General features: G+C 34.3%; 1 protein-coding gene and 1 pseudogene across 7 annotated transcripts in view; one reads left to right on the plus strand and one right to left on the minus strand.

Moving 5' to 3' along the window:
• Positions 1-25,734, minus strand: part of ABI2 (abl interactor 2) — a 95,925-nt gene that overhangs the window by 56,091 nt on the left and 14,100 nt on the right. For all 7 annotated transcript variants that reach the window (XM_023536246.1, XM_023536247.1, XM_011369695.2 and 4 more), the window contains exon 2: positions 3,907-4,074. In XM_023536246.1, the coding sequence (XP_023392014.1) occupies positions 3,907-4,074 (168 nt within the window). The remainder of the gene's footprint in view (positions 1-3,906; positions 4,075-25,734) is intronic.
• LOC111745366 lies at positions 1,479-1,595 on the plus strand (annotated as a pseudogene).

The raw sequence follows: 25,734 nt of genomic DNA on the forward strand, positions 1-25,734 counted from the left end.
GTAATACAAATTAGTACATTATTAAACACTATACTCTCCTTTGAGTACAAAAAAATGTCTCATACCAAATATTTGTAATCAATTCTGCCTTATTCTTCAAAATGTTTGACATTTAGAAAATGGGTTGTTACTGTTTTTATTTTTCCTGATATGTGGTTGGTAGAATCAATGGCACTCTCATCATCAGATTCGAATTCAGAGTAATTTGGGAAATAGTTCAGTTACATCAAAGTGATAGGTGGCTGAGGTCAGCAGAGCACAGACTGAGACGAACAGCTGAGCCAGAATAGAAAAATAAAAAAGCAAACAAAAATCAAGCATATTTTGGGGAAACTTAGAATAAAGAATTGAAGATGGAAGATAGCTCAGAAATCCTCTAATCAGTCTTATCTATTTACTGATGAGAAAACTGAAATTCAAAGAAGCTAAATGTCACACACGTCATCAGTAGAACCAAAGTGAAACCTAGATCTCCTACCCTCCCGCCTCCCAATCTTATTCAGTGTTCATTTCCACTAAAATGGAGAAAAGAGCTAGAACACTAGGAGGCTGAAAAGTGACAGGGTTGTTAGAGACAGAAAAAAGATACTGATGTAGAAAGAAATCAAATACCTTAGATAATATAATATATACTAGTCCAGACAATCTTGACAAATCTTGATACATACCACTATTCCAATAAATATATGATCTTGTCTTTGACCTGACTGAACCTCCACTTCTTTGCTTCTTCAACTCGATCTTATCTCCAAATTCTCCAAACCTAGTATTTTTGCCCAAATTACAAAAAGAAATCTGGTCTCAAGATACCTTAAGAAATTCCAGGACATGAACAATAGACTAGTGGTTACCAGAGGGTAGGGAAAAGAGGGGAAGGGGGAGATAGATGGAGTAAAAGGGGTTATACATGTGGTGACAGAAAGAAATCTAACTATGGGAGGTGAACACACAATATAAATATATATGCTTTATTGTTAAAATGTACAGCTGAAAGTTACCGGATTTCATTAACCAATGTCACCATAAAAATAATTAATTAACTAAAAAAAAAACAAACAAACAAAAAAACCTTCTGGCTTCCTCTAAAAACCTAATAATATTTTTAAATAAAGCATAATAATAATAAAATTTAAGCAGCAAACATTTGAAAAAACAGTATTTTAGAGCAAGGGCTTGCAAACTACACCCTATATGCCAAATATGGCCCACAGTCTTTTATATGGCACACAAGCTAAGAATGGTTTTTACATTTTTAAATAGTTGTTTAAAAACATACACATACAAAGAATAGGAGACTGAGACCTTCGTGGCCCAGAAAGCCTAAAATACTATCTGTCCTTTACAGAAAAAGTTTGCCAACCCTTGCTTTAGAATATTTACTGAGTATTGGCTTTGTGAACAAAAAACATTTTCTCTTAAACTACAATATTTCAGTCTAAAGAGCATCAGAAAGTTTTAATGTTCAACTGACTTTTAAAACAAAGGACTCTAACCCTGAACAAGCCTGATCCCACCTGATCTCGGAAGCTAAGCAGGGTTGGGCCTGGTTAGTACTTGGATGGGAGACCACTTAGGAAGACCAGGTGCTGTAGGTGTAAAAAATTAAAAAAAAAGGGATTGTAAGCTGACAAAGTCCTTGCAAACTGTGAGGTCAACCAAGGGTTGCCTCGCCTAAAAAAAACAAAACAAACGAACAAAAACCAAAGGACTCTACTCATACATTAAACATAACTGAAAAAAATTTCAATCCTTACGGCAAATGCTAAAAAATACATAAATTTTAAAAAAAATTTACTCTTACTTAATTGCTAGAACTCCCATCAGCCCATTTCTCCTACTCAATCCTTCATCCAACATATTTTGTATAAACTCAACAGCCTCTGTACAACTGCAGATCCCTCACCTCTTTAGGTATTGCCTTTCAGACACTCAACTCTAAATGAAGATGGTTCAACATGTTCTTGACAGCTCTGAATTAAGCCCCTGTTATTTCTGACCTACTAAACTCGATCTCTTCTATTTTTACTTGTTCCATTAGAATTGTTTTAAAAGATAGTACTGATTAGACTATGTTAATATAAATTTATGTGATACTCAAATATTGACATTAAATAAATACACATAATTACAACCTCAAGTAGACTTATTCACTTTCCTCAAGGTTGCTACTCTTCTTTACCCAAGAACTACAGAATTCTAATCAGAAAATAGATGATTATCCCTCATTGTCATTTGTTTGTTGTTATCATCTACCCACATAACCTCTCTTACTTTCTCCTACAAACTAATAAAAAGTTGTCCCTCCTTTTTAGAATCTCTAATATATTAATTTCTCCTCAGCATTTGCACGTTCTTCTTATTTTCTTTTTGGGGTCCTCTGCTAAGACACAAACATGCAGAAATTTTATGTCTCTCAAGTAAAAATTCTGAAATTCTATATCAGATTATTTAGTCAACATCCCTCCTACAGAAATCCAAGTTCATCTATTTAATCATTTAACTTGCCACTGATTATTTCCTCTAGGAGGTCTTTTCAGAATAAAATTTACCTCTCACTCATTAAAACTCATCAATTCTTTGTTGTTGTTTTGTTTTTATAAGAGACAGCAATAAACAATAAATTATACATTATCTACAGAAGTTTATATAAGATGTGAAGAAACCCTTACAGTAGCAAATTCAGACATAAGGTTAAATAACATTATATTAAAAATCTCTCCAAATTAATCTGATGAATATTCAGATAACAGAAATATAAAAGAGACCTTCTATATCTGATTCAATTATCTAGATTATAGTTGATTTAATTATATAAATTAAACTTCAGATTTTGAAAAATTGTTGGATTAGTCAATTTCAGAAGCATCCTGAACTCTTAAGATATACAGGAAAAAGATAATATGCACATCTTAAAACTTTTTAATCTAGAAGAGTTCTAATCATTTAGGTCTAAAAAGATTGAATACCCCCAAGTTATTAAAATGATGAGTGCTAAAACAGAAAAGCTCCAAAAATCTCTTCTATGAGAAGCAGACAGATCAAAACCTTTATCATTTTAACGTTTTTAAAATTTTTTTGCAATTATTAATTGGTTTTTCATTGCAACATTATTTAAAATGGCCCCAAAATATAAGAATTAGGAAAGCTATGACATATATATGCAACATTATGCAGCCATTGAAAATGTTTGTGAAGAGCTTATAACATAATGGGACGATGTTTGTTTTAATAGTAAGGTAAAGAACAGAACCCCAAATTCTATACATAATAATCACAGCTACATTTTAAAAACTGCAAGAAAAAAAATATTAGAAAACAATATTATCAAAAGAGTAACAGTGAAAAGCTTGAGTAATAGGGAAAGGGTTTGTTTTTCCATTTTTTTTCCTCTTTTATCTATATACTCATGAACATGACTTTTACAATGGAAAAAGTATAGCCTTAACTTTTTTTAAGTTCTATACAAAGATAATTTAACAAGGTCATTTAGATTACTCTTTCTGTAATTAAAGTATGGTACTACTCTGGTAACAAAAATCCTACTAACAGAAAAAAAATGTAAAAAAGTCAACAAGCTATCACGTTTATATTTTTAAAAAGATAAAGAAGTGTGACATTTGGTAAAAGTTGGAAGGGAACAAGACAAATTTTTACCTCAAGGCTTATTATTTTAACATGACAACTGAGTTTTAATGGAAACCATTCAAGTTTACTTCCCTATCAAAATCAGAGAAGATAATCACTCCACAAAAAGGATCAAAAAACACTGATTTTGTAATAATGAGTTTGTATTTTCCAAATCATACATGTGAGTTAACTCACATAATAAAGGCTGCCAGCATTACAGATTGCCTGTGTTTATTAATTGGTCCTCATAGACAAAATAGGAAAATAGCATGGTCTCACTTGTGAAATATGATTGATTGATGATTCCATCCTTCGTAGCTGGGATGCCTGGATATCCAGCATCTGCAGGACATTGTTGGCCAGGGTATTTATCAGATAGGCAACACTTGCTAAGGACTGGGTGGTGTAGGCTTTGGTTTCTTCTAGGGCTCGCTGCTTATCTGCTGACTAGGAAGAAAAAAAAATCATTAATTCAAAGATAACTCATTCTATCAAAGTCTAATCTACAAAGATACTCATCAAAACCATTCTGTTGCTGAATCTACACTCCTTAAGTAAAAATGTTCTGAAAACTAATTATGTAAACCCAACAACTGAGTTTGCTAATACTTTCATGTTGAATAGATACATCTTTGTACAGATGCAAATAAAATCCTGAAGCCATTATTTAAAAAATGAGATCCAATGGGTATTTTGAGCAACTGCAGCAAGTACAAAGATTCTCAATGTCATTGTTTGGAAAGTTGGAATTGACTTGAATGTACAAATTCTGACCTATTTTTTTCTACTTTCCTGAATTCCTCCTTTCCTTCCATTTTAACATGTGAGAAGATAACGTGGCTATAACGTAACATCTGATTAAAGTAATTGTAATATGATAATAATGATAAATAAAAATGGTAATTATGATAAAATAATGAAAAGATCCTTTCTTCCCAAGCATTTTAAGTGTTACAACCTTAAAGGACATAAATTGCCAAGTATCATAAACTCTACTTGAAAAACAGTACATAGTAAAAACTGATTATTTCCAAAGTCACAATGAAAAACAATGGTAAAGAGACCCATGCTATGCTGCTGCCAAACACCATCTTCTTGCCCTAGTTCTGTAGAAAGACTTCATGGTTCAGTATAAAGTACACACGCCTCTGAACAGAAACCTTTTATCTTAATGTCAGTTCTACTATTTACTACAACATGTCAACTTAGACAAGAGTCGGTTTCTTAATTTCCACAATTACAAAGCAGAGGAAATGAACCTCTGTATCAACCATTCTAAGGAGCTGTGAACTTCAAATAAGATAATGGATGTAAAACCACTTTCTAAAACAACAAATCATTATATCAGGCGTCCCCAACTCCCAGGCCGATGGGTACTGTTAGGAACCAGGCTGCACAGCAGGTGAGTGGCGGGCAAGCAAGTGAAGCTTCATCTGTATTTAAGCCGCTCCCCAGCATTAACATCACCGCGTCAGCTCCACCTCAGATCATTAGGCATTAGATTCTCATAGGAGCACTGGTCCCTGGTGCCAAAAAGGTTGGGGAGTGCTGTATATAACAACTGTCATTAACTCTCTGAATGGTCATTAACTGTTCAAAGTCCACTATGTCCCATTCTCCCGTCTCCCACATACTACAGGAGTCAGAATCAACAACCCTAGACAGGGTTCCAGAGCAGTGGTTAGTACATCTGCTTTACACGCAGAAGGTCCAGGGTTGGCGCCCCAGTGGAGCCACGGTCCATACCCTGGGTGTGCCAGGCCCCAGATGTGCATCCCAAGCATGTGGGAGAAGAAGCTCCACCTTCAAAGATCCAGAGATCCAGTTCTTAAGGGGAGACAGCAACACAACATCTGTAGGTCAGGGGTGGAAGCGGGGGGGGGGGGGGGAGGGGGAGCGGGCGGCAGTGGAACAACCCTAGACATAAATTTTTCCAGGGGAATAAAAATTCTTTTGAAGCAGCAGTTAACAAAATAATCAAATGACACCATTTTAACTTGAAAAGAGTTAAGAATCACTGTTACCTTTTTATTTTTTCTTTTCTATTCTAATCTTTAGTAATCTCAGTCTTATAATGCTTGATTTAACAATGGAGTTGAAACCAAACTTGGTTAAAGATAAATACTTTTAAAAAACACCCTATAGACTTCCAGATTCTGGTTGTGCATGAAGGGAGCTTGGAAGTTGCCACTCCATCCTAAAAACAAAAAGCTAAACATACTGGAAAAATTAATAACTTTTCTTGAATTCACAGTAGGAAACAGTAAGTCATTAACACTTTTTAGACATTACTCTAAATCAGAGTATTTCTTATAGAAAATCATCCAAAATTAACACACTTAGATATAATTTTATTAATATGCTTCAAAAGATCAAGGGGATGGATATCTGGAGAGAGATAATTATTTTCAATGTATCCGTTTTTATAATGACAGCACTTGAGATTATTTGAACAAATATTATTATTAATCACTTCATGTTATGCCTTTATTCCTAGTGTATATGTGAAATCGTGTGGCTGACTGTTGCTACATCAAAGAAAATATATTAGGTGGGCTTCATGTAATACTTTTCCATGAAATATTAAGGACCCTATAATGTAAAATGTATAAAAGCAAATCTAAATGGAGATGCTATTTGTGGTTGACTTACAACACTGATGTAAGTAACCATAAAGTAAGTGTTCTGGGTGTCATTCTTCATTAAAGTGAAAACAGAGGAACACTCTGAATTTTATAAATAAATTGTTATACCAACTGCTTTTTAAGGAAAAAAGAAGCTGTCAATCCATTAAAATCCTGATGTAGCTTCATAACAGCAATAGTTATAAGTCAAAAATATTAGTTAATGTGGTTGAAACAAAGAAATCATCACAGATACCAGAGAAAAGTATAGCTAACTCTTCCCTAAAAAAGCATAAATTTATCGTAAAACTACATTCACTAAATAATCACAACCACAACTCTAAGATCATTATATTAAAAGAACAATACTTCTTGACTGCCTGTAATCTGTATTTTGACCAGGAAGCAAATAGTGAATTTCAAAATTTTTGTTTAGACTATGTGTGAACCTATTATAGTTAATAAAATTAAATGGTTTTTAATGTGTTAGAAAGGAAAAAAAAAAACCAATCCATTCTTGGATCCCTAAGAGAGGGGAAAACACACAGAGAGGTTTGCAAATGACACAATCATCTATGTAGAAAATCGAAAAGTAGTGACTAAAAAAAATAAAACAGAATAAGTCGAATAAGAAATTACAGCAAAATTGCAAGATACAAAGTTAATATACAAAAGTCAATTGCCTTCCCATATATCTGCAATAAACAAGTAGAATTTGACACTAAAAATACACCACCATTTATATTAGCACCCCAAAATACAAAATGCTTACGTATAAATCTAACAAAATATGAACAAGATCTGTATGAGGAACACTGTAAAACTGATGAACAAAATCAAGAACTAAATAAATAGAGACAGTCCATGTTGAGGGAGAGGGACACTCAATATTGTCAACATGTCAAACCTTCTCAAATTGAAATAGATTCAATGCAATCTCAACCAAATCCCACCAAGTTATTTTGTGGATATCAACAAACTGATTCTGAAGTTTACAAGCAGAGGCAAAAGACCTAAAATAGCCAACACATTATTAAAGAACAACAGAGGTGGAAGACTAACACTACTCGTCTTCAAGACTCACTATAAAACTATAATAATGAAGACAGTGTGATACTGGTGAAAGAAGACTAAAAGGTCAATGGAACTGATTCAAGAGTCCAGAAATAGACCTACATAAAATAAAGTCAACTTATCTTTGACAAAGGAGCAAAGGCAAGGCTATGGAGCAAAGATAGCTTTTTTCCAACAAATGGTGCTGGAACAACTGGATACCCACATGCAAAAATATGAATCTAAACACAGTATGTTCTTCACAAAAATGAACTCAAAATGGATCACAGACCTAAAAGGTAATTGCAAAACTATAAAACTCCCAGAATATAGGAGAAAACCTAGGTGACCTTGGGTATGACAATGACTTTTGAGATACAACAAAGTCATGATCCATGAAAAATAATCGATAAACTGGATTTCCTTAAAATTAAAAACTTCTGCTCTGCAAAAAGCAGTGTCAAGAGAAATGAGAAGACAAGCCACAGACTGGGAGAAAATATTTGCAAAAGACATATCTGATAAAGGACTGTTATCCAAAATATACAAAGAACTCTTAAAAGTCAACAATAAGAAAATAAACTAAAATACAGGCCAAAGACCATCACAGATACCTTAACAAAGAAGGTATACAGATGGCAAATAAGCATATGAAAAGATGCTCTACAACATATGTCATCAGGGAAATGCACATTAAAATGAGATACTAGTACACACCTATTAGATTGGCCCAAATCCAGAACACTGACACCAAATGCTGGTGGGGATATGGAACAAAAGGAACTCTCATTCACTATTGGTGGGAATAAAAAAATGGTATAGCAGCCACTTTGGAAGACAGTTTGGCAGTTTCCTACAAAACAAAATATATTCTTACCATATGATATAGCAATCATGCTCCTTAATATCTACCCAAGGGAATTGGAAATTTATGTCCACACAAAAACATATACATGGATGTTTATGACAGCTTTATTCATAACTGCCAAAACTTGGAAACAACCAAGATAGACTTCAGTAGGTGATGGGGTACATCATACAATGAAATACTAATCAGTACTAAAAAGAAATTAATTATAAGCCATGAAAAAACATGAAGGAATCTAAAATGCACATTACTAAGTGAAAGAAGCCAATCTAAAAAGGCTATCCATATTGTGTAGGTGCAACAATATGACATCATAGAAATGGCAAGCCCATGGAGATAATAAAAAGATCAGTGGTTCCCAGGGGTTGGATGGGTAAAGGATGACTAGGTGGAGCACAGGGGATTTTTAGGGCAGTGAAAATACTCTGTATGATACCATAATGATGGACACATGTCATTCCACATTTGTTAAAACTCATAGAATGTACACCACCAAGAGTGGACCTTAAACTACAGACTTTGAGTGATAATGATTTGTCAGTGTTTAGCAAGGTTTATCAATTGAACAAATATACTACTCTGATGAGAGATTTCTGATGAACTCTCTATACCTTCATCTTAATTTTTCTGTGAACCTAAAACTGTCCCCAAAAAATAGTTTAAAAAAAACCACCACCATACATGCTAGGATTACATAACAGCTACATTTATGACAATTTTCATTTTCACAACTACTAATGCAAACAAAAGATGTTAAAAATTACACTGCTATTAAAATTATGTATTTAAAAGTTACATATTTATATAAAATTGAAATTATGCTTATAAATTATACCACAAGCTGAAATTATAAGAATTTAACATGGATACCCTACAGCTGAAAGTAACAAAACTTCAATAAAAGTCTTCTCACTTTAATTGTAGAGCAAATTAATGAGATTAAAAAGGCAAACTTAATATATAATGCATTCACACCAAATGATAACCAAATATGTTATACTGTACTGTATAAACAAATGCAAGTTTTTAAAAAGGGTTTGCAATTGCATAAATAGCTTAAAGGAGTAAGTCTCGAATCATCCCAAGGCACCCCGCCCATAGTGCAGGTACACAGTATACTCTGTAATACTGCTCAAAAGACTCTGTTAACTCACAGCCATATTCAACTTTCAAGGACAAGTGAGTTTGGGCAAAATATCATCCATGACATTACTCCTTCTGATAAATTTTATCAATTATTTATTTATTTATTTATTTTGAATTTATAGTTGTAAGATGAGCTTTAATCATAAGTAGTGTATATCTATTTTTACATTTAAATAACATTTTTAAATAAATTTAGTCAACATAGGCAATTAGATTTTTTTTTCCATTTAAAAGGGTTCTGTCCATTACTCAAGCCTAAGAATTTCTATGACAGTTCAAACCTGAATATGAAAAAAGAATGCAAATATAGTTCTGTAAACCCTAAGGTAACAGCCCCAGAAAACATGTAGACTGAGGGAAATATTTTTTCCAATCTTGGTCCCACAGAATAAGACTTCAATGAACTAGAAATAATTCATTAATTTATGATTCTCATTCTTGTATAAAATTCACAGATTCACAATTATTTTAATAAAAGAAGTAAAAATATGGTCCCCATATAAAACAACAACAAAAGAGACAGAAAATATTGAGGATGAACGTTATAATCAAGTAGAGCTGTGTGGCCACTGTTCAAAAAATGTTGAACATTCATTCACTGTAACATATGAGGATCTACCATGTACACTCATGACCCACTTAACGATAGGGATACATTCTAAGAAATGCATCGTAAGGCAATTTCACCATTATACAAACATCAGCATGCACTTACACAAACATAGGTGGTGTAGTCTACTACACACCTATGCTCTCTGTATGGTATAGTTATTGCTCCGAAGCCATAGTACCGAGTTTATACAGCATGTTACTGTATTTAAAAAAACATGGATTATATCAAGCACAAGAAAAAATGATACAATCAAGAAACTTGGTAAATATGAGATGTATGAGGCTATTGCTGTTTTACAGTAAACATTTTTTTATAAGTAGGAAGAGTATTCTCTAAAACGAAGTATAGTATAGTAAATACATAAACCAATAACAGTCATTTATTGTCACTATCAAGTATTACATAGTGTACATAATGGTACTGCTACATTTTTATATGGCTACCAGTGCAAGTTTGTTTGCACTACAACGTTACAACAGCTACAATGTCACTAGGCAACAGGAATTTTCCAGCTCCATTATAATCTTATGGATGGTCCCTACATAATCTTAAGAGACAACCGTCATATAATCTATGGGACTACCATCGTATATGCAGCCCATCTTTGACCAAAACGTCATTATGCAGGGCATAACTGTATACACGCCATTGTGCTCAGAGCTGAGGAATTTTAAAACATTGTATCTGCACTCAAAGATCTATTATGGAAGAAAATTCACATAAATTACTCAAGTGACTTAAACGAGGTGAATAAAAATAAAAAACAATGGAATAAGGATAATATGATGAACAAAGTAAGGAAAAAGGCAGGTGAAAACAATGTCAATGATGTCAAATGCCTAAACGCATTTATTTTTTTAACAGCAGAAAAGAAAAGCTTTATTAGAAGGGATAGTACACTTCCAGACGTGGAAGCAGGCCTGAGCAAGAGAAGTGTGTGGCTCAAAGGCCCTAAACAGATTTTTAACCAAGCAAAAAAGAACAGACTATACACAGCTAATTCAGAAAAATTAAATTCCCACAGATTACTTGTATGATTATCTATATTGCATATGTCTTTTTAATCAGGTAAACCATTTCATGACAAGGCTCTGAAAATGTGTAAAAAAAAAAAAAAATGACTATATCCCCTATTAGTCTCCAAGTGGAAATGTCAGGAAATTTCTACATCATTATTATTTTGTACTGTTAACAAAAACAGGTTCATACTGGGGACATGAGGAACTTTTTCATCAGATAAACACCCTATACATAAACAATCTCTCTATATAAACCACTATATATATAGATATAGATACATATATAGTTATCTATATCTATATATATAAAATGTTTTAATTTGTAAAAAACTTATTTTGTCTTGGCTTCCAAGTCATGAAATTATAATACTGGAATAAGAACTTATTTCATAAATCTCAGTAATTTTTTCTTAGCCATTAATTTTACCCCAACCTATTACCAACGTCATCTTTGGGAGAGAAGGCAACCTTATCATCTTATCAGATCCTCCATCACTCGAATACAGGGTCAAGAAAATATATTTTTAAATTTACAGCTACCCCTACGATCCTTCAATATAGCATTCTGGAACCAGTTCAGCATATGATCAACAAACAGTATTCTTATACACCCAAGTTTGACACTATAGAACACTATTCTCTGGCTTTATAGTTTTCCCTAAAAAAAATAAAATAAAACCCCTCTTCCGAAGGCTTCAATACTTTAGTCTGAGCTTATATAAATTCCTTTATACTTATAGTTCTAAATTTATCTTAGAAAAATAAGTAAGAAAAAGACACAGGCAAGGGTATTCATTGACACAGTTAATGGTAAAAGAGAAAAAAACACGAGACTGATTAAACAATACATATGCCACAACCATGGAACTGGACTAGATGGGCCACCACCACCACAATTGAGATCAAAGAGACTATGTCATTCAGGGTCCAGTATACAAACAAACTATATATGTATTACCACATATACCATGGTGATCAACTGCAGAGCTCTTTTCTTTCCAAACTGATCTGACAACAGCAGAACCCATTAAAAACATCCCCTCTAAGCAACAAAAAATTACTTTTAGCTACATCTGAAGATTCATGAAGGACCAAAAAGGAAGCACTAATTCTTCACTGGCCTCCTCAGTAATACGGGAGAATCACTCAAAATTTCTATACCCACTAATTTAGCAAAGCACAGCTTTGTAAAAGGGTCCTCTCTCACTCAATGATGCTGGTTATAAAACACAGGACACAATTCAATGTAGGAGAAGGAATGGGGAATGTCTTTGTTAGTGGCTTGTTTAAATTCCTGTATTTGCATGCAGCAGCTATTTTTTTAGGGAGTAATAAAGGGCTGTCTAGTTGAAATTAGGTTCATTCTTTATCTGTTTTTATTGCCATGCAACACAACAGGCTTTCCACCTTTCTGTTTGCATTAGGGTTTCATTCTGCTTTCCCTGGATGTCATCTTCTGTCGTATTCTACAATGTCTCCTATCCCAAAAAATTCGGTGCAGGAAAGCAGTATAGAGAATATTATTTGTTTCTTGTTCAGCATCCATCACTGCCTTTCTGGCAAAGAATTTCACATTCATGTGGAGAATTCAGTTCCTGTGGGTCGATGCCCACTCTTCCTCTCCCTTACCCATGTGACAGGTATGAACACATGACCCAAGCCTACCAAAAGTACATCAATCTTTTGGTCACTGACTGATCTAGAGAAGGAGAATGATTCAAACCAAGCCAATTAGAATCTTCTCTGCAACTTTCTAACAGATTTATTGGAAAATATTATTTAGCAAGGATTGCTGTGGTGGCCATAAAGACAGACAAGTGTTCTGCTATCCTTTCAAAAGAAAATGCTTTAGGGAACAAAGCTGACAGAGAGACACCAGCCGCACTTTTAGATAGAGTGCTCTTGCTGAGACCACATATCTCCTAAGAAATGTATTACTCCTGAAAAATAAAGCACTTACTTTATTTATACTTAAAAGTAGCTGCCTTAATTTTGGTCCTTCCTGGTTTCCTAAATGATCTAGCAAGAGGTTAAGAGCCAAAGGAGACTAACAAGGATCCTATTTAATCCTTGTGTTGGGTCAACGTTCTCAATTCATAATTTCTTGATCTTGGAAGGTCATGACCTTAAAGACTGGTCCAATCTCTGGTTTGCCACACAAACTTTATTTTCCACATGCTGGGCTACTCACTCATTATCTGTTGCTTCTTACCGAGCCCATATCCCGAGCCCCAATTCTACTGATCTCTAGGAAAACTTCACTTGTTACTCTGTATCAAATCACTCCTGGTATCTAAATTCGCCTTCATAAAGCCCCTCTTGCTGAACTGCTCCTTGGACCTGTATTCATACCTCTCCATGCTTAGCATCTCTGTCCTCCACACCCACAGTGTTTTAATTCTTCTCACCTCACACTTACAACTCAATTGTTTTAACTAAATCGCTAAACTTGCTTCCCCTCATCATCTCATTTCTCCTTTCCAGCCTCTCGAAATTCTAAGTCAAATAATCCTCTCCATCCAAAACTTTACCTTCCTTACCATCTTACCAATCAGAACCTTTGTCATTCATGATCATACATGGCAATATAAATCATTTTAAAATCATTTAAAAGTTTCCTTAAAATCCTAACACAAGACAGACACAACATAGCAAACTTACAAGTGCCTTAAGTATAAAACTACTTCTACTTCTAAATACCTCTATTTGTATGTACATAAAAGATAGTGCCAGAATATATACAAACATACATATATATATACACATTAGAATATAAGCTGCCTATTGTTCTAACTACACAGATGAAAAATATTAATTCTTTCAGATCAAGCAAAGTATGAATTTGGGATCATTGCAGATTCTATGAGTGAGAGAAACTGCAGGTGGAATATTCTAAAATTTTTTGGTGGAAAGAGGTTTAAAAGACTCAAAGTGGGGAAAATGTCTATGACCATCCCAGACACACACAGAGAGCACTCAACAGAGCCACAAAACACACACACACACTCACACACAACCTGTGCAGAAATTTAGATTGAAAACAAAACTCTTTATGATTTTTAAATTATCATGAAACAATTATATGAGAAAAGCCCACTATAAGAACCAAAGAGATTTTCCATCTCGAGATTTGATTTGAAGAAACTTTATTGATAAAATTAAGATGTCATCCACAGGAAGTGAAAATGTAATCAGTGCAAATTCATCTATCAACATGGTAATTAGAAGATGTTATAAATTCATATGGAATTGAGGAAAATATAGAGACATGTGTAAACAAGACTAACGGTGATCTTTATGAAAATATTTAACCTGTCAAAGTGGATCGCATTTTGATCTGAGAGGCTTTCCTTCATCTTGATTAAAAATAGAAAATAAACAACTCTCTATAGACTGCATACCTAGCATCTGGCCAATTCCAATACTTCTGCCCACTCTGGACAGACTGAATTTGTTTGCGAGATAAGACGAAGACACAGAGACCTTCCTGGATTGTTCAAACTGATTCCAAAAGAGAGAACTTCTTTTTCCTCTTACATCAGATATAAGAGGTCTGAAACACATGTAAGGATGTCTCATAATGGTTGCCAAGGGACAGAGAAAGAAGGGGACAGGGAAATGACTGATACAGGGTATGGGCTTTCTTTTTGGAGTGATGAAAATGTTCTGGACTCAGAGAGTGGTGATGGGTGGACCATCCTGTTAACACACTAAACATCACCAAACTTTACACTTTTATTGGGTGAATTTTATGCTTTGTAAAATATATCTTAATTCAAAAAAACTTAAATAACCATAAGTGGCCAGTAGCTGCTGTACTGAACAATACAGCCATAGAAGGTGCCTAAATTCAGAGGAGGCCTTCTATGAGCAAGAAACAGACTTTTATCTTAAGCCATTTGGGAGGTAGGGGTTAGGAAAGGAGGGGAAGTAAACATTTTAAAATAGAAAGAAGTGCTAAACATTTGGACTGTAATTGCTTAAAATTTTTTAATATAAATTTAGAAAGTCCAAAAGCTATGACCCAAGGACAGATGACTTTAAAAGAATGTTTAAACTCTATGGGCATAAACTTCTAGATTTATAAAAAGAAAATTAACTACAACAGCATTTCCCAGACTACGCTGTAGTATTAATAGCTGCTGGGCATCCAAAATAGTTCCGGGGACTAATACATGTTGCGAAATACTATGTGTCGGTAAGTTAAACAGGTTACTTGACTACATCATTTTCCAGAACATTTAAAATGATGTTGTGCTTTGTAGGTTCAAAACGGGCACAAGCATTTTTATATATTATGCAGTGCTAGTTTGGGAATACTGAACTATATAATTACAATGGTTCTGTCAGCTTCAAAGTTGTATGATTCTTAGAAACTTTTTGCTCCATTTTTTATTCTTTATTTAATCTGGTTTGGCATAAAGGTAAATTAGCAATTTATGAGAAAAAACAATCAGTTAACCCTACGTAAATACTGACATATTTCTCTGGGTTCTTAAAGTTCTAGCCCCAAAGTTATAGAAATACAAACCAAGAGGTTAACTATAATACTCAAAAAAGGTCAGGATGTAATCCACATTATAGAATACAACTACATATAGTTAACTAAAGCCTAGGTATATACAAATACTATATAGGCATAACTTCTGTAACATTATGATGTTAACTACTGATCCCTTCTACTTAGGATAACAAATTGGCTGGAATAGTATTTGTCTTAAGCAAGAGTTTCCTCTATTTTATTGCACCGATTCCAAAATTTCCCCTAAATTGCAGTCCATTTTGGAATCTCACAAGTGTCTAAACCAAGTCACTTCTCTGTGAAGTACAGCAGCACTGCAAAGAATTCACTAGAGAGATTCTTTTTCTTCTTTAAACATACTTATATCATCTTTATTGGTGGTGACCAACTGTGCAGCAGGTTTGGGGTGTTCAAATCCTGCACATTCCAAAAAAGGAAGGACTGGTCCTTGTTAAGATCCTGGGAGAAAAGCTTTAAGTCCTTAAAATATCTTCTTTTTAAAAGAAAGTATCTCTGTACATCTGGGGCCTCAGGCCACATCGGTTATGCTAAACAATGTGATTTATGGTGAACACCTATTTCATTTACTAGGTGCCCTGGGACATGCTGAATTATTTTGATCTCTTAGGGTGGGGGCCAGGAAGCCTAAAGCTAAGATTAGTCAAAAGGGTGCTCCATGACTATAAAACTGAGCCCCAGTAAAAACTGCACAGACTAGGACTTGGGTGAGCTTCTCTGGCTGGCAATACTTCCTACATATACTTTAAGCAAAGGTTTTGTACCTCTATTTGAAACTCTGTAAAATAAATATCAAAAAAGATGTCTTCATATCAAATAAAAGATAATATAAAGGGGCTATACCTAGGACAATCTGAGCATCAAAATAAGTAATAATAAAAATGGATTATAAGAGACCAGGCAAAATGGCGTAAATGATAAAGGCTTTCTATGTCTCCTCCTGTGACATCAAAATTGTGATGGAAACACAGAGCGAAGAGCAAGCAGAGTCTCCTGGGGGTCTAGATGAACAGAAGCCCTATAACTAGGGAGAGAAATAAGAAATCACTCCACAATGGTAGGAGATAGGAGAGGGCAAAGATGAGAGGCTGCCGGGTCCCCAGTGGCTGAGTGGAACAGAGACTACAGGCAGCAGCAGCTGGCAGATGCAGACACCTCTTAAAGGGGCTGTCTGCAACCAGGCTTTCGTAGTGACAGACCTGCTAACTCTGAGCACCAGCGCCCAGTGGGAGGCTTGAGGGGCACCAGGGGCTTACAGGGGGACACTGAGTTGTTGGAGCGATGGCCAGAGACAAGGCTTTCTCCTGGGCAGAAGTCCATTGTTTCTCTGTTGAGCCCTCCCTGTTTCCAGTGTGTGGAGGCAGTGCTGCCATAGCTGAGACATCTTCAAACTGGAAAACAGAGGTCGCTCCGCCCAGAAGACTCCCTGAACTTCTTCTGACTCGCAGCCCTACTCAAGCCACATCCAGTTGTGTCCTCAGAGTGTCCTGTACCCCTTGCTGAGCAGCTCCAAGACCCACACTAGTGGCAGATGGCCTAGGTTTCTGGTGTGGCCTCTTGAGGCAACTATAAGCACAGCATCTGTGGATTGCTTGCTGAATCTTAACAGGTGGCCCTGAAGGGGCATAGGCTGGGGCTAAACTTGGCCAGCAGCTGAACCCCTCTCAGGACTGTACCACTGGACACTTACTACACAAAGCCACACTCATAAGACCGGGAGACTTAGGAGCTTTGCTTAGTATGTAGAAACAGACACACGAAGGCAGCCAAAATGGAGAGACAACAAAGCAGAAACCATATGAGAGAACAAAACAGAGATCCAGGAAAAATGGAGTAAAGCAATCTAACAGATGCAGAGTTCAAAAAACTGGTTACAAGGATGCTCAATGAACTTAGGGGAAGTGTAGATGAACTCAGTGAGAACTTTAACAAAGAGATAAAAAAGAAATAGAAATGGAAATTATAAAAGAGAACCAGTCAGAAATGAAGAATACATTATCTGAGATATAGACTATATTAGAGGAAATCAACAGAGTGGATGAAGCAGAGGATCGAATTACTGATATACAGGATGGGGAAGCCAGGGACACTCAATCAGAATGGCAAGAAAAAATAAGCCAAGAATATGATAATAATTTAAGGAGCCTATGAGACAAAATTAAATATTAACAACATCCATGTCATAGGGGTAGAACATCCATGAAGGAGAAGAGGGAGAAGAAGTTGAAAACCTACCTGATGAAATATAGATGGAAAACTTCCCTCATTGGTACAGGAAATAGACATACAACCCCAGAAAGCTCAGAGAATTCCAAAAAAGGTAAAACCAAAGAGGCCCACACCAAGACACATCATGATTAAAATGCCAAAGGTTAAATACAAAGAGAATCTTAAAAACAGCAAGAGAAAAGCAGTTAGTTACGTACAAGGAAGTACCCATAAGACTGGCAGCTGATTTCTCAAAAGAAACTGCAGGACAGAAGGGCTTGGCACAAAATATTCAAAGTGATGAAAACCCAGGATCTACAATTAAAATTATTTTGTCTAGCAAAGCTTTCATTTAGAGTCAAAGGACAGATAAAGAGCTTCCCAGGCAAAAAAAAAAAAAGAAAGAAAGAAAAGAAAAGAAAAGAAAAAAGAAAAAGCTAAAGGTATTCATCAACACCAAGCCAATATTACAGGAAATGTTGAAGGGACTTTAAGAAGAAAAAACAGGTATCAAAAACACAAATGAGGAATGATAATAACTATGTATCTATCAACAAGTACTTCAAATGGAAAAGAATTAAGTGCTCCAACCAAAAGATATGGTGGCTGAATGGATAAGAAAACAAGACCCCTACATATGCTATCTACAAGAGACTCACTTTAGATTAAACGACACACACAGACTAAAAGGAAGGGGATGCAAAAAGATACTGCCATGATGGACCTAGAGGGTATTGCACTGAATGAAGTAAGTCAGATAAAGAAAATATCATGATTTCACGTACATGTGGAATCTAAAGAACAAAATAAACAACAAAAACGAAACTACTCATAGATACAGAGAATATTTTGAGGGCTACTAGATAGGAAGAGGGGGTCGGTGAAAAAGGGCAAAGGGATTAAGAAGTACAAATGGATAGTTACAAAATAGTTATGGAGATATAAAGTGCAGCATAGGGAAAACAGTCAACAATGTAATAAATATGTAAGCGGGAAGAGAGGTACTAGATTTAGTGGGGTGATCACTTTGTGAGTTATATAGATCTCTAATCACTATGCTATACAACTGAAATTATTACTGTATGCCAACTATACAATAGTTTTTTTCAGAGTTAAAAAAACTCTGAATTGTATAACATAAATATGAGCAATATATTGCCTATTATATTTCAATAAAGCTGTAAAAAATGGATTATAACCCAATGAATAAAATGAGTGAAAAATTGAATATATTCCCACAAGTACTTATTAATTACAAAGAGAAATATTTCAAGAATGACTTCATCAGTGGAAAAACCTGTCAGATACAACTGTAATCAAGTGATGAAAATGAATATCATAGGTAACAGGATAAACTGAAATCAAAACCAACTTGATAGGAAGCAGGAAATAAATACAGCATCATTTCTGTAATATTCCTGCCAAAAATACATTAACTTGAATCTATTCAAGAGGAAAGGTCAAACATTGAAAGACACTATTAAAAATAACTGCCTATAATCTTCAAAAATATTATGACCATGAAAACCAAAGAAAGATGAGAAAATAAGGAAGTATTCCAGACCAGAGGAGACTAAGAGTCATGACAACTAAATGCAACATATTTCTGAACTGGATTCTTTTTTAATAAAGTACATTATTAGGACAGTTGGTAAAACTCGAATGGGAATATGAGAATTTGATAGTAAAAATACATCAATATTATATCCTGGTTTTGTTGGTTGTTTTGTGATTAGGAAAATATCCTTGTTTGTAGGAAAAACACATTGAAGTGTTTAGCAGTGATGGGACATCAGGTCTGCAACTTATTTCCAAATGGTTCAGGAAAAAAGTTTTTTAATTTTAATTTCTCAAAACAAAAAGAAATTCTTTACTTCACCCAGATGGGGTGATATTAAATTATTGTTGTGTTTAAAAAACTGAGGAAGTTTCCAGTAACTTAAGGTTTCACCATAATTAAATTTTGCTCATAAATCTGCTAACATACAACTTTTAATTATCCCGTCAACACAAAACTTATAATTAAGCATGTCAAAAAAAAATCTTCCAGTCACTTCATCATATAAAAAGCTTGTATGTAAATTATACATTTTTTTAACCATTCTTCTTAAGCTAATTACCTCCTGCATGCTTCATACCAATTAAAATAATAATTAAGTTTTAAAGAACTTTTCATGTTTAATGTGGAGACTTACTCACCAGGAACGAATAAACTTGAAAGTACTATACTGAACCTTAATTACATTTATTTTTACTTAAGATGCAATTGCTAAACCTTTTCTCTTTCATGTTAATATATGATCATCTGGTTCATGACCAAATTCTAAATATCTAATAAGCATCCAAGTTGTACAATTCTGAAAACATTACAAAAAAATAACTCCTATATGTGAATGCTCCTGATATAAACTGCCAGACCAAAAACTCATTATCCAAATACAGTAACAGGCATCTATAATTTCCCAATTGGAAACCTAAGTATAATAGTTAGACGTTATACAACCCAGTTTGTTAAGAATAAACCTAAAGTATTTCAAAAGTATCACCTCAATCTTTATATAATATCTATTCCTAGCTGTGTAAAACAGGGACTATTGTCTGATTTATGTCTATTCTTTCAACTGATCAGAAAGGCTAGCACATGGTTGAGGTCAATAAATGTCTACTGAACTGGTCTTCCACTTCCCACTGCACTTTTTCCTTGGGAAGTAACTTCATCATGCCACTTAGGAAATGCTATGGTTATCTGTGTAGTGGAGTTGGTCTTATTTCCATTATAGGATTATAGGCCTAAATACATCTTAAGAACAGGAGTCACAGTTTATTCATGTCTTTTTAGTTTTCTATGTCACCAGAATATCACACAAAAGAATAAATATTAGTTGAAAACCAGTGCACCTTCGATCTAATAATATAACTTGAATAAGAGTCAGGATATCACCCTTCCCATTTTCAGATGAAAGAGAGAGGGAGAGAGGGGTAGAAGGGGGAAAGTGGGAGAGGGGAGGGACGGAGGGAAGAGGGGGAGGCAGGCTGACAAAATGAATTACCAGATGTAGAACTGCAGAACTCAAGTTTATATCTAATATTTATTCTAAAAAAAGCTTTCCATTCAACTGGTTTGGCCATGAACCAAACCTATCACTTTTTTGCCTTCTATGTGAAGAAGACTCATTACTCTCTGAGTGACATGCAGTGCCTGCAAGCAAACTAACAATAAAAGTATACGATGCAAACCTTGCGGCAATCTTAATAGACCTTAATTATGATTTAAGGAGCAAAACTCCATTTGACGCTCAAGAGAAAAAAAATACTTAAAGGAAAACCACAAAATTAAGGCAAAATCAAGCTCAGCAAATTATAAATGAATGACTGAATAAATTTAAAAATCCACTACAGTGTGTAAAACAAGGTAGCAAAATCAAGGGCTCTAAATATAGGGTCTATCGCATAAATTTTATAAGCTAATACCGCAAGAGTAGAAGATGAAAATATAAAAGAATGACACTTCACAATACACTTCCTGCCAGAGGTTTAACTATTTTATATCTGCTCTCCCTAGAATAAGTGAGTTCATCTTTTCCAATTTTATAGGCCAGTAACACTTCCCTCAAAGGCAAGATATTAACTGAAAAAAGATAACAAAGATGGAATAAGAAAAAGAACAGGTTATATCCCTGTAAGCTAAAAGGGAGGAATGGGAGTGGGTTTAACTTAACCAAAGACAGCAAAAAAGAAGATAGGAGTCAAAAACTAGGAATTAAGAAGAAATGTGTTGTATTTATGATTATACAGCTCCAATCTTGGATAAACCTGAAATATAGATTATTATTTCTCACTTTCCTTTTTATAAGTGATGTGTTCATTCAGCCAGCAACATGGTACAATATACTGTCACCAGTGCTTACTAGTTCCTTATTTCTCCAAATATTTTCCTCTAAGATATAACAAAGTATTTTTATTAGCACAAACCTGAAAAAGATGCCAAATACAAAAATAGCATTTGGCAGACTCCTCTGGTTTGTTCAAGTCAGCAACACTAAATTTCCCAAAGATTTAAGTAGTTGGGAAAGAATTTATTATTCTGAAATCCTACTTGGAAAAGTCCATATAGAGTTACAGTACAAGCAAATTTTTATCACAGTAACTCTTATTTAAAAAAAATTATAAAAATTATATGGTTCTTTAGCTTTTCATTAGGATACATTTTTACTACTTAAAAGCAATTACTGGCACAGTGAGTTTTTTTTTTTTTAATTATCATTAAAGATCAAGTTCTCTTTCAATGAACAATAATATTCACAACACCCTTTATAACTGCAAGGTGGTAACATTATGCTGCCAGGTAAGATTCTAAACAAAGCTTAAACACAAAGCTTTACCATGAATGCAATGAGGGAGGAGGCGTGAGAACTAAATGTTAAATCAAGCTATATTCAGAGCCTTCCATGTGCTGATCAGCCCTATGGTTAGACCTTGAGGAAACAGAGAACAAAGGAAGATTCTGCTGGGATTATTAACAAACCATTTATCCATACACGAAGGGAAACAGAGTCTTCAAGTCTTACCCCACATTCAGTCCCTAAGGCAAAAACCACAGGGTTGGAGGAATGCCTATAAATCAAAGGCTGGCGATTGCCAGCAGGCTTTCTCACTAAATACCCTTATCTTTCACGCATACCATCAAAGGAAAATAGGTAAAAAAAAGTCTTTAAACTATAATTCATAGAAACTAAGAGTGATATATAAAATGAATTCCCCAAACTCTTGGGAGTCTTTGTTTCTTTCAGTCAGTCTTTTTATCTGTCTTTCAGTCTGTTTTTCCTCCCAGTATTCTCTCTCTCTCTCTGTCTCTGTCGGTCTGTCTGTTTCATTTTCTTGCTCTGAGAGGAGACCATACTCTGTCTATGGAGTGTTATCCCTTCTTTAATAAACTTTCTTTTGACTATGACTCTGGCATGTGCTTGAATCTCAATCTCTCGCCCTCTCGCCCTCTCTCCCCTTCCCCTCTCCCTCTCTTTCTTTACAGGACTTGAATCTCCAGTCAGGGGGATATGCCCTGTCCTGCATCAAATATAAGGAATATCTTGAAAGGTATAAATCAACAGTAACATCTGGCATTCTAAGACATAGCAAATTAGAAATACCTCTAAATTCTTGACTTTAATCTTTTCTATATTAACAAAAATCTGAAAATATTAAACTGAAATCTAACAAAATAAGGCCATTTGAGAATCTGTGTTTTCTCCACAATTCCAAAATAATTTTAACTACAATTACAAACACTGAAACAATTATTTATAGATTTACTCCTCTTTTCAAATTTATATTTTTCTATATACAAAAGAATCTATAATGAGGAAAAATGTTAAAGTACAGATGATCAAAAATGTAAATAAAAATTCAAGTTTGAAATTCCAGCAGGCTAGGTAAGACATTGAAAACCTTTCAACTGCTCCTGTACCTCTGCCATATAGATGAAAGAAATCAAACGACACTATACTCTTAATTTAAAGGCAAGAGATATGAGAGTTTCAATAAGCAATAGCACATAAATAAGTCATAGTGACATAATATACAGCATAACAACTACAGTTAACAATACTGTATTGCATATATGAAAGTTGAGTAGATCTCGAAATTCTCACAAGAAAAAAATCTGTAATTATGTGTATGATAATAATTTTGCAATATATATAACTATCTAAGCATTATATTGTATACCAGAAGTAACATAATATTGTATGTCAATTATACCTCAATAATAAAAAATAAGCAGTAGTGAAGAACAAATTTAAATGCATCATAGTTTCTCTCAATACCCAAAACGTTTGCAGAAGAAAAAAACCACAATGAAAATTCAATTAAATGGTGTGTAGTATGCTCAATAACCTTCTTGGGGACCAGAAGTGTACCAGTCAAAATTCAGTCATAAAAAGTAGTGTCATATTTTTTACAGAAACAGAAAAAAAACAATTCTAAAATTCATATGGAATCATAAAAGACCTTGAATAGCAAATCTTGAGAAAGAACAAGGATAAAGGTATCACATTTTATGATTTTAAACTACTTTACAAACCTATAATAAAAAAAAATCACATTTTTAAAAAAGGCACACAATAGAACAAACTCATATACAAAAATAAACCCTCACCTATACAGTCAACTAATATTTGACAGTGGAGCTCAATGAAGAAAGGATAGTCTCTGTAATAAATGGTGCTGAGAAAACTGAATAATCACATGCAGAAGAATGAAAATGGACCCCTATTTTACATCACTCACAGAAATTAACACAAAATGGATTAGACACTTAAACATAAGACCTTAAATCATAAAATTCCCATGAGAAAACACAGAGGGGTGGGGGAAAGCTCCTTGACATTGGTCTTGGCAACTATTTTTGGATGTGATACCAAAAGCACAAACAACAAAAGCAAAAACAAGTGAGACATATCAAAATAAAAATCTACACAGCAAAATAAACTATCAACAAAATGAAAGGCAACCGAAAGAATGAGAAAAAATACTTGCAAATCATGTATCTGATTAGGGGTTAATATCTAACATATTTAAGGAACTCATACAACTTGAGAGCAAAAAAACCCAAATAACCAGGTTAAAAATAGATTTAAAAATGGGCAGAGGAAGAGAATATACATTTTTTCCAAAGATATATAAATGACCAACAGGTACATGAAAAGGTACTCAATATCACTAACCATCAGGAAAATGCAAATCAAAACCACAATAAAATATCACCTCATGCCTGTCAGAAAAGATAAAAATAAAAGAGATAACAAGTGTTGGCGCAGTTGTGGAAAAAGAGAAATCTTGTGCACTATTGGTGGGAATGTAAATTAGTACATCCATTATGGAAAACAAGATGGAAGTTCCTCAAAAAGTTAAAAACAGAACTACCATATGATCCAGCAATCCCACTTCTGGGTATATATCCAAAGGAAATGAAATCACTATCTCAAAGAAGTATTTGCACTCCCATACTCACTGCAGCATTATTCACAATAATGCTGCAGTGAGTATGGAAGCCTAAGGGTCCATCTTTGAATGAATGAATAAAGATGATATGGAAGCCTAAGGGTCCATCTTTGGATGAATGAATAAAGATGATATGTGATATGTGTATACACACACACAAACAGAGGAATATTATTCAACTGTGAGAAAGAAGGGAATCCTGCCATTTGCGACAACATGAATGGACCTAGAGGGCATTACGCTAAGAGAAATAAGTCAGACAAAGAAAGACAAATACTCTATGATATCACTTAACATGTGATATCATATTATTACATATTATGAATCCTAAAAAGTCAATCTTTTAGAAAAAGAGAGTACAATGGTGGTTGTTAGGGGATGGGGGTTGGGGGAAATGAAAAGATATTGGTCAAAGAGTACAAATTTCCAGTTATTAGGTGAATAAATTCTGGGAATGTATGTACACCATGGTTAAATTATTGTGCTACATTCTTGAAAGTTGCTACAGTATATATCACACCTTAAAGTTACACAGTATTACAAGTCAATTATATCCCAGTAAAACTGGAAAAAAATAAACCAGTGCACCACACTCACTTGGAGAAATTCATACAGAGAACTGAATATTTACTAAAGGATTAAGCTTTAGGATTCGCCTCCAGGTATCATGTCCATAACATAATCACAGAATTGGCCCACCAAGAACAGATACTTCTAACACAATCAGAGAAGTAGGAAGAATCATAAAAGAACTACTGTGACTCTTAACAGGAGAAAAGTACTACCATACATACTACTAACATACCAATATGCTGTGATCAGGAAATTGCCACATCATTACTATTGTAGAACTCATCATGCCAAGTAAATGTGCATCATCCAAAATATATGTGTCACATCTTAGAAGTGAATACTCGTGAAGCTAGTAACTGAAAAATACATTGCTACAGAAAAACTCAATGCTTCTACACTATTCTGGTCAGCTAAAACAGAAATGCAATTCCCACTCATTTTCCCTTCCAAATAACAAATGAGTA

This window comes from Pteropus vampyrus, unplaced genomic scaffold (genome assembly GCF_000151845.1).
Source record: "Pteropus vampyrus isolate Shadow unplaced genomic scaffold, Pvam_2.0 Scaffold152, whole genome shotgun sequence".
In the NCBI taxonomy this organism is placed as follows: domain Eukaryota; kingdom Metazoa; phylum Chordata; class Mammalia; order Chiroptera; family Pteropodidae; genus Pteropus; species Pteropus vampyrus.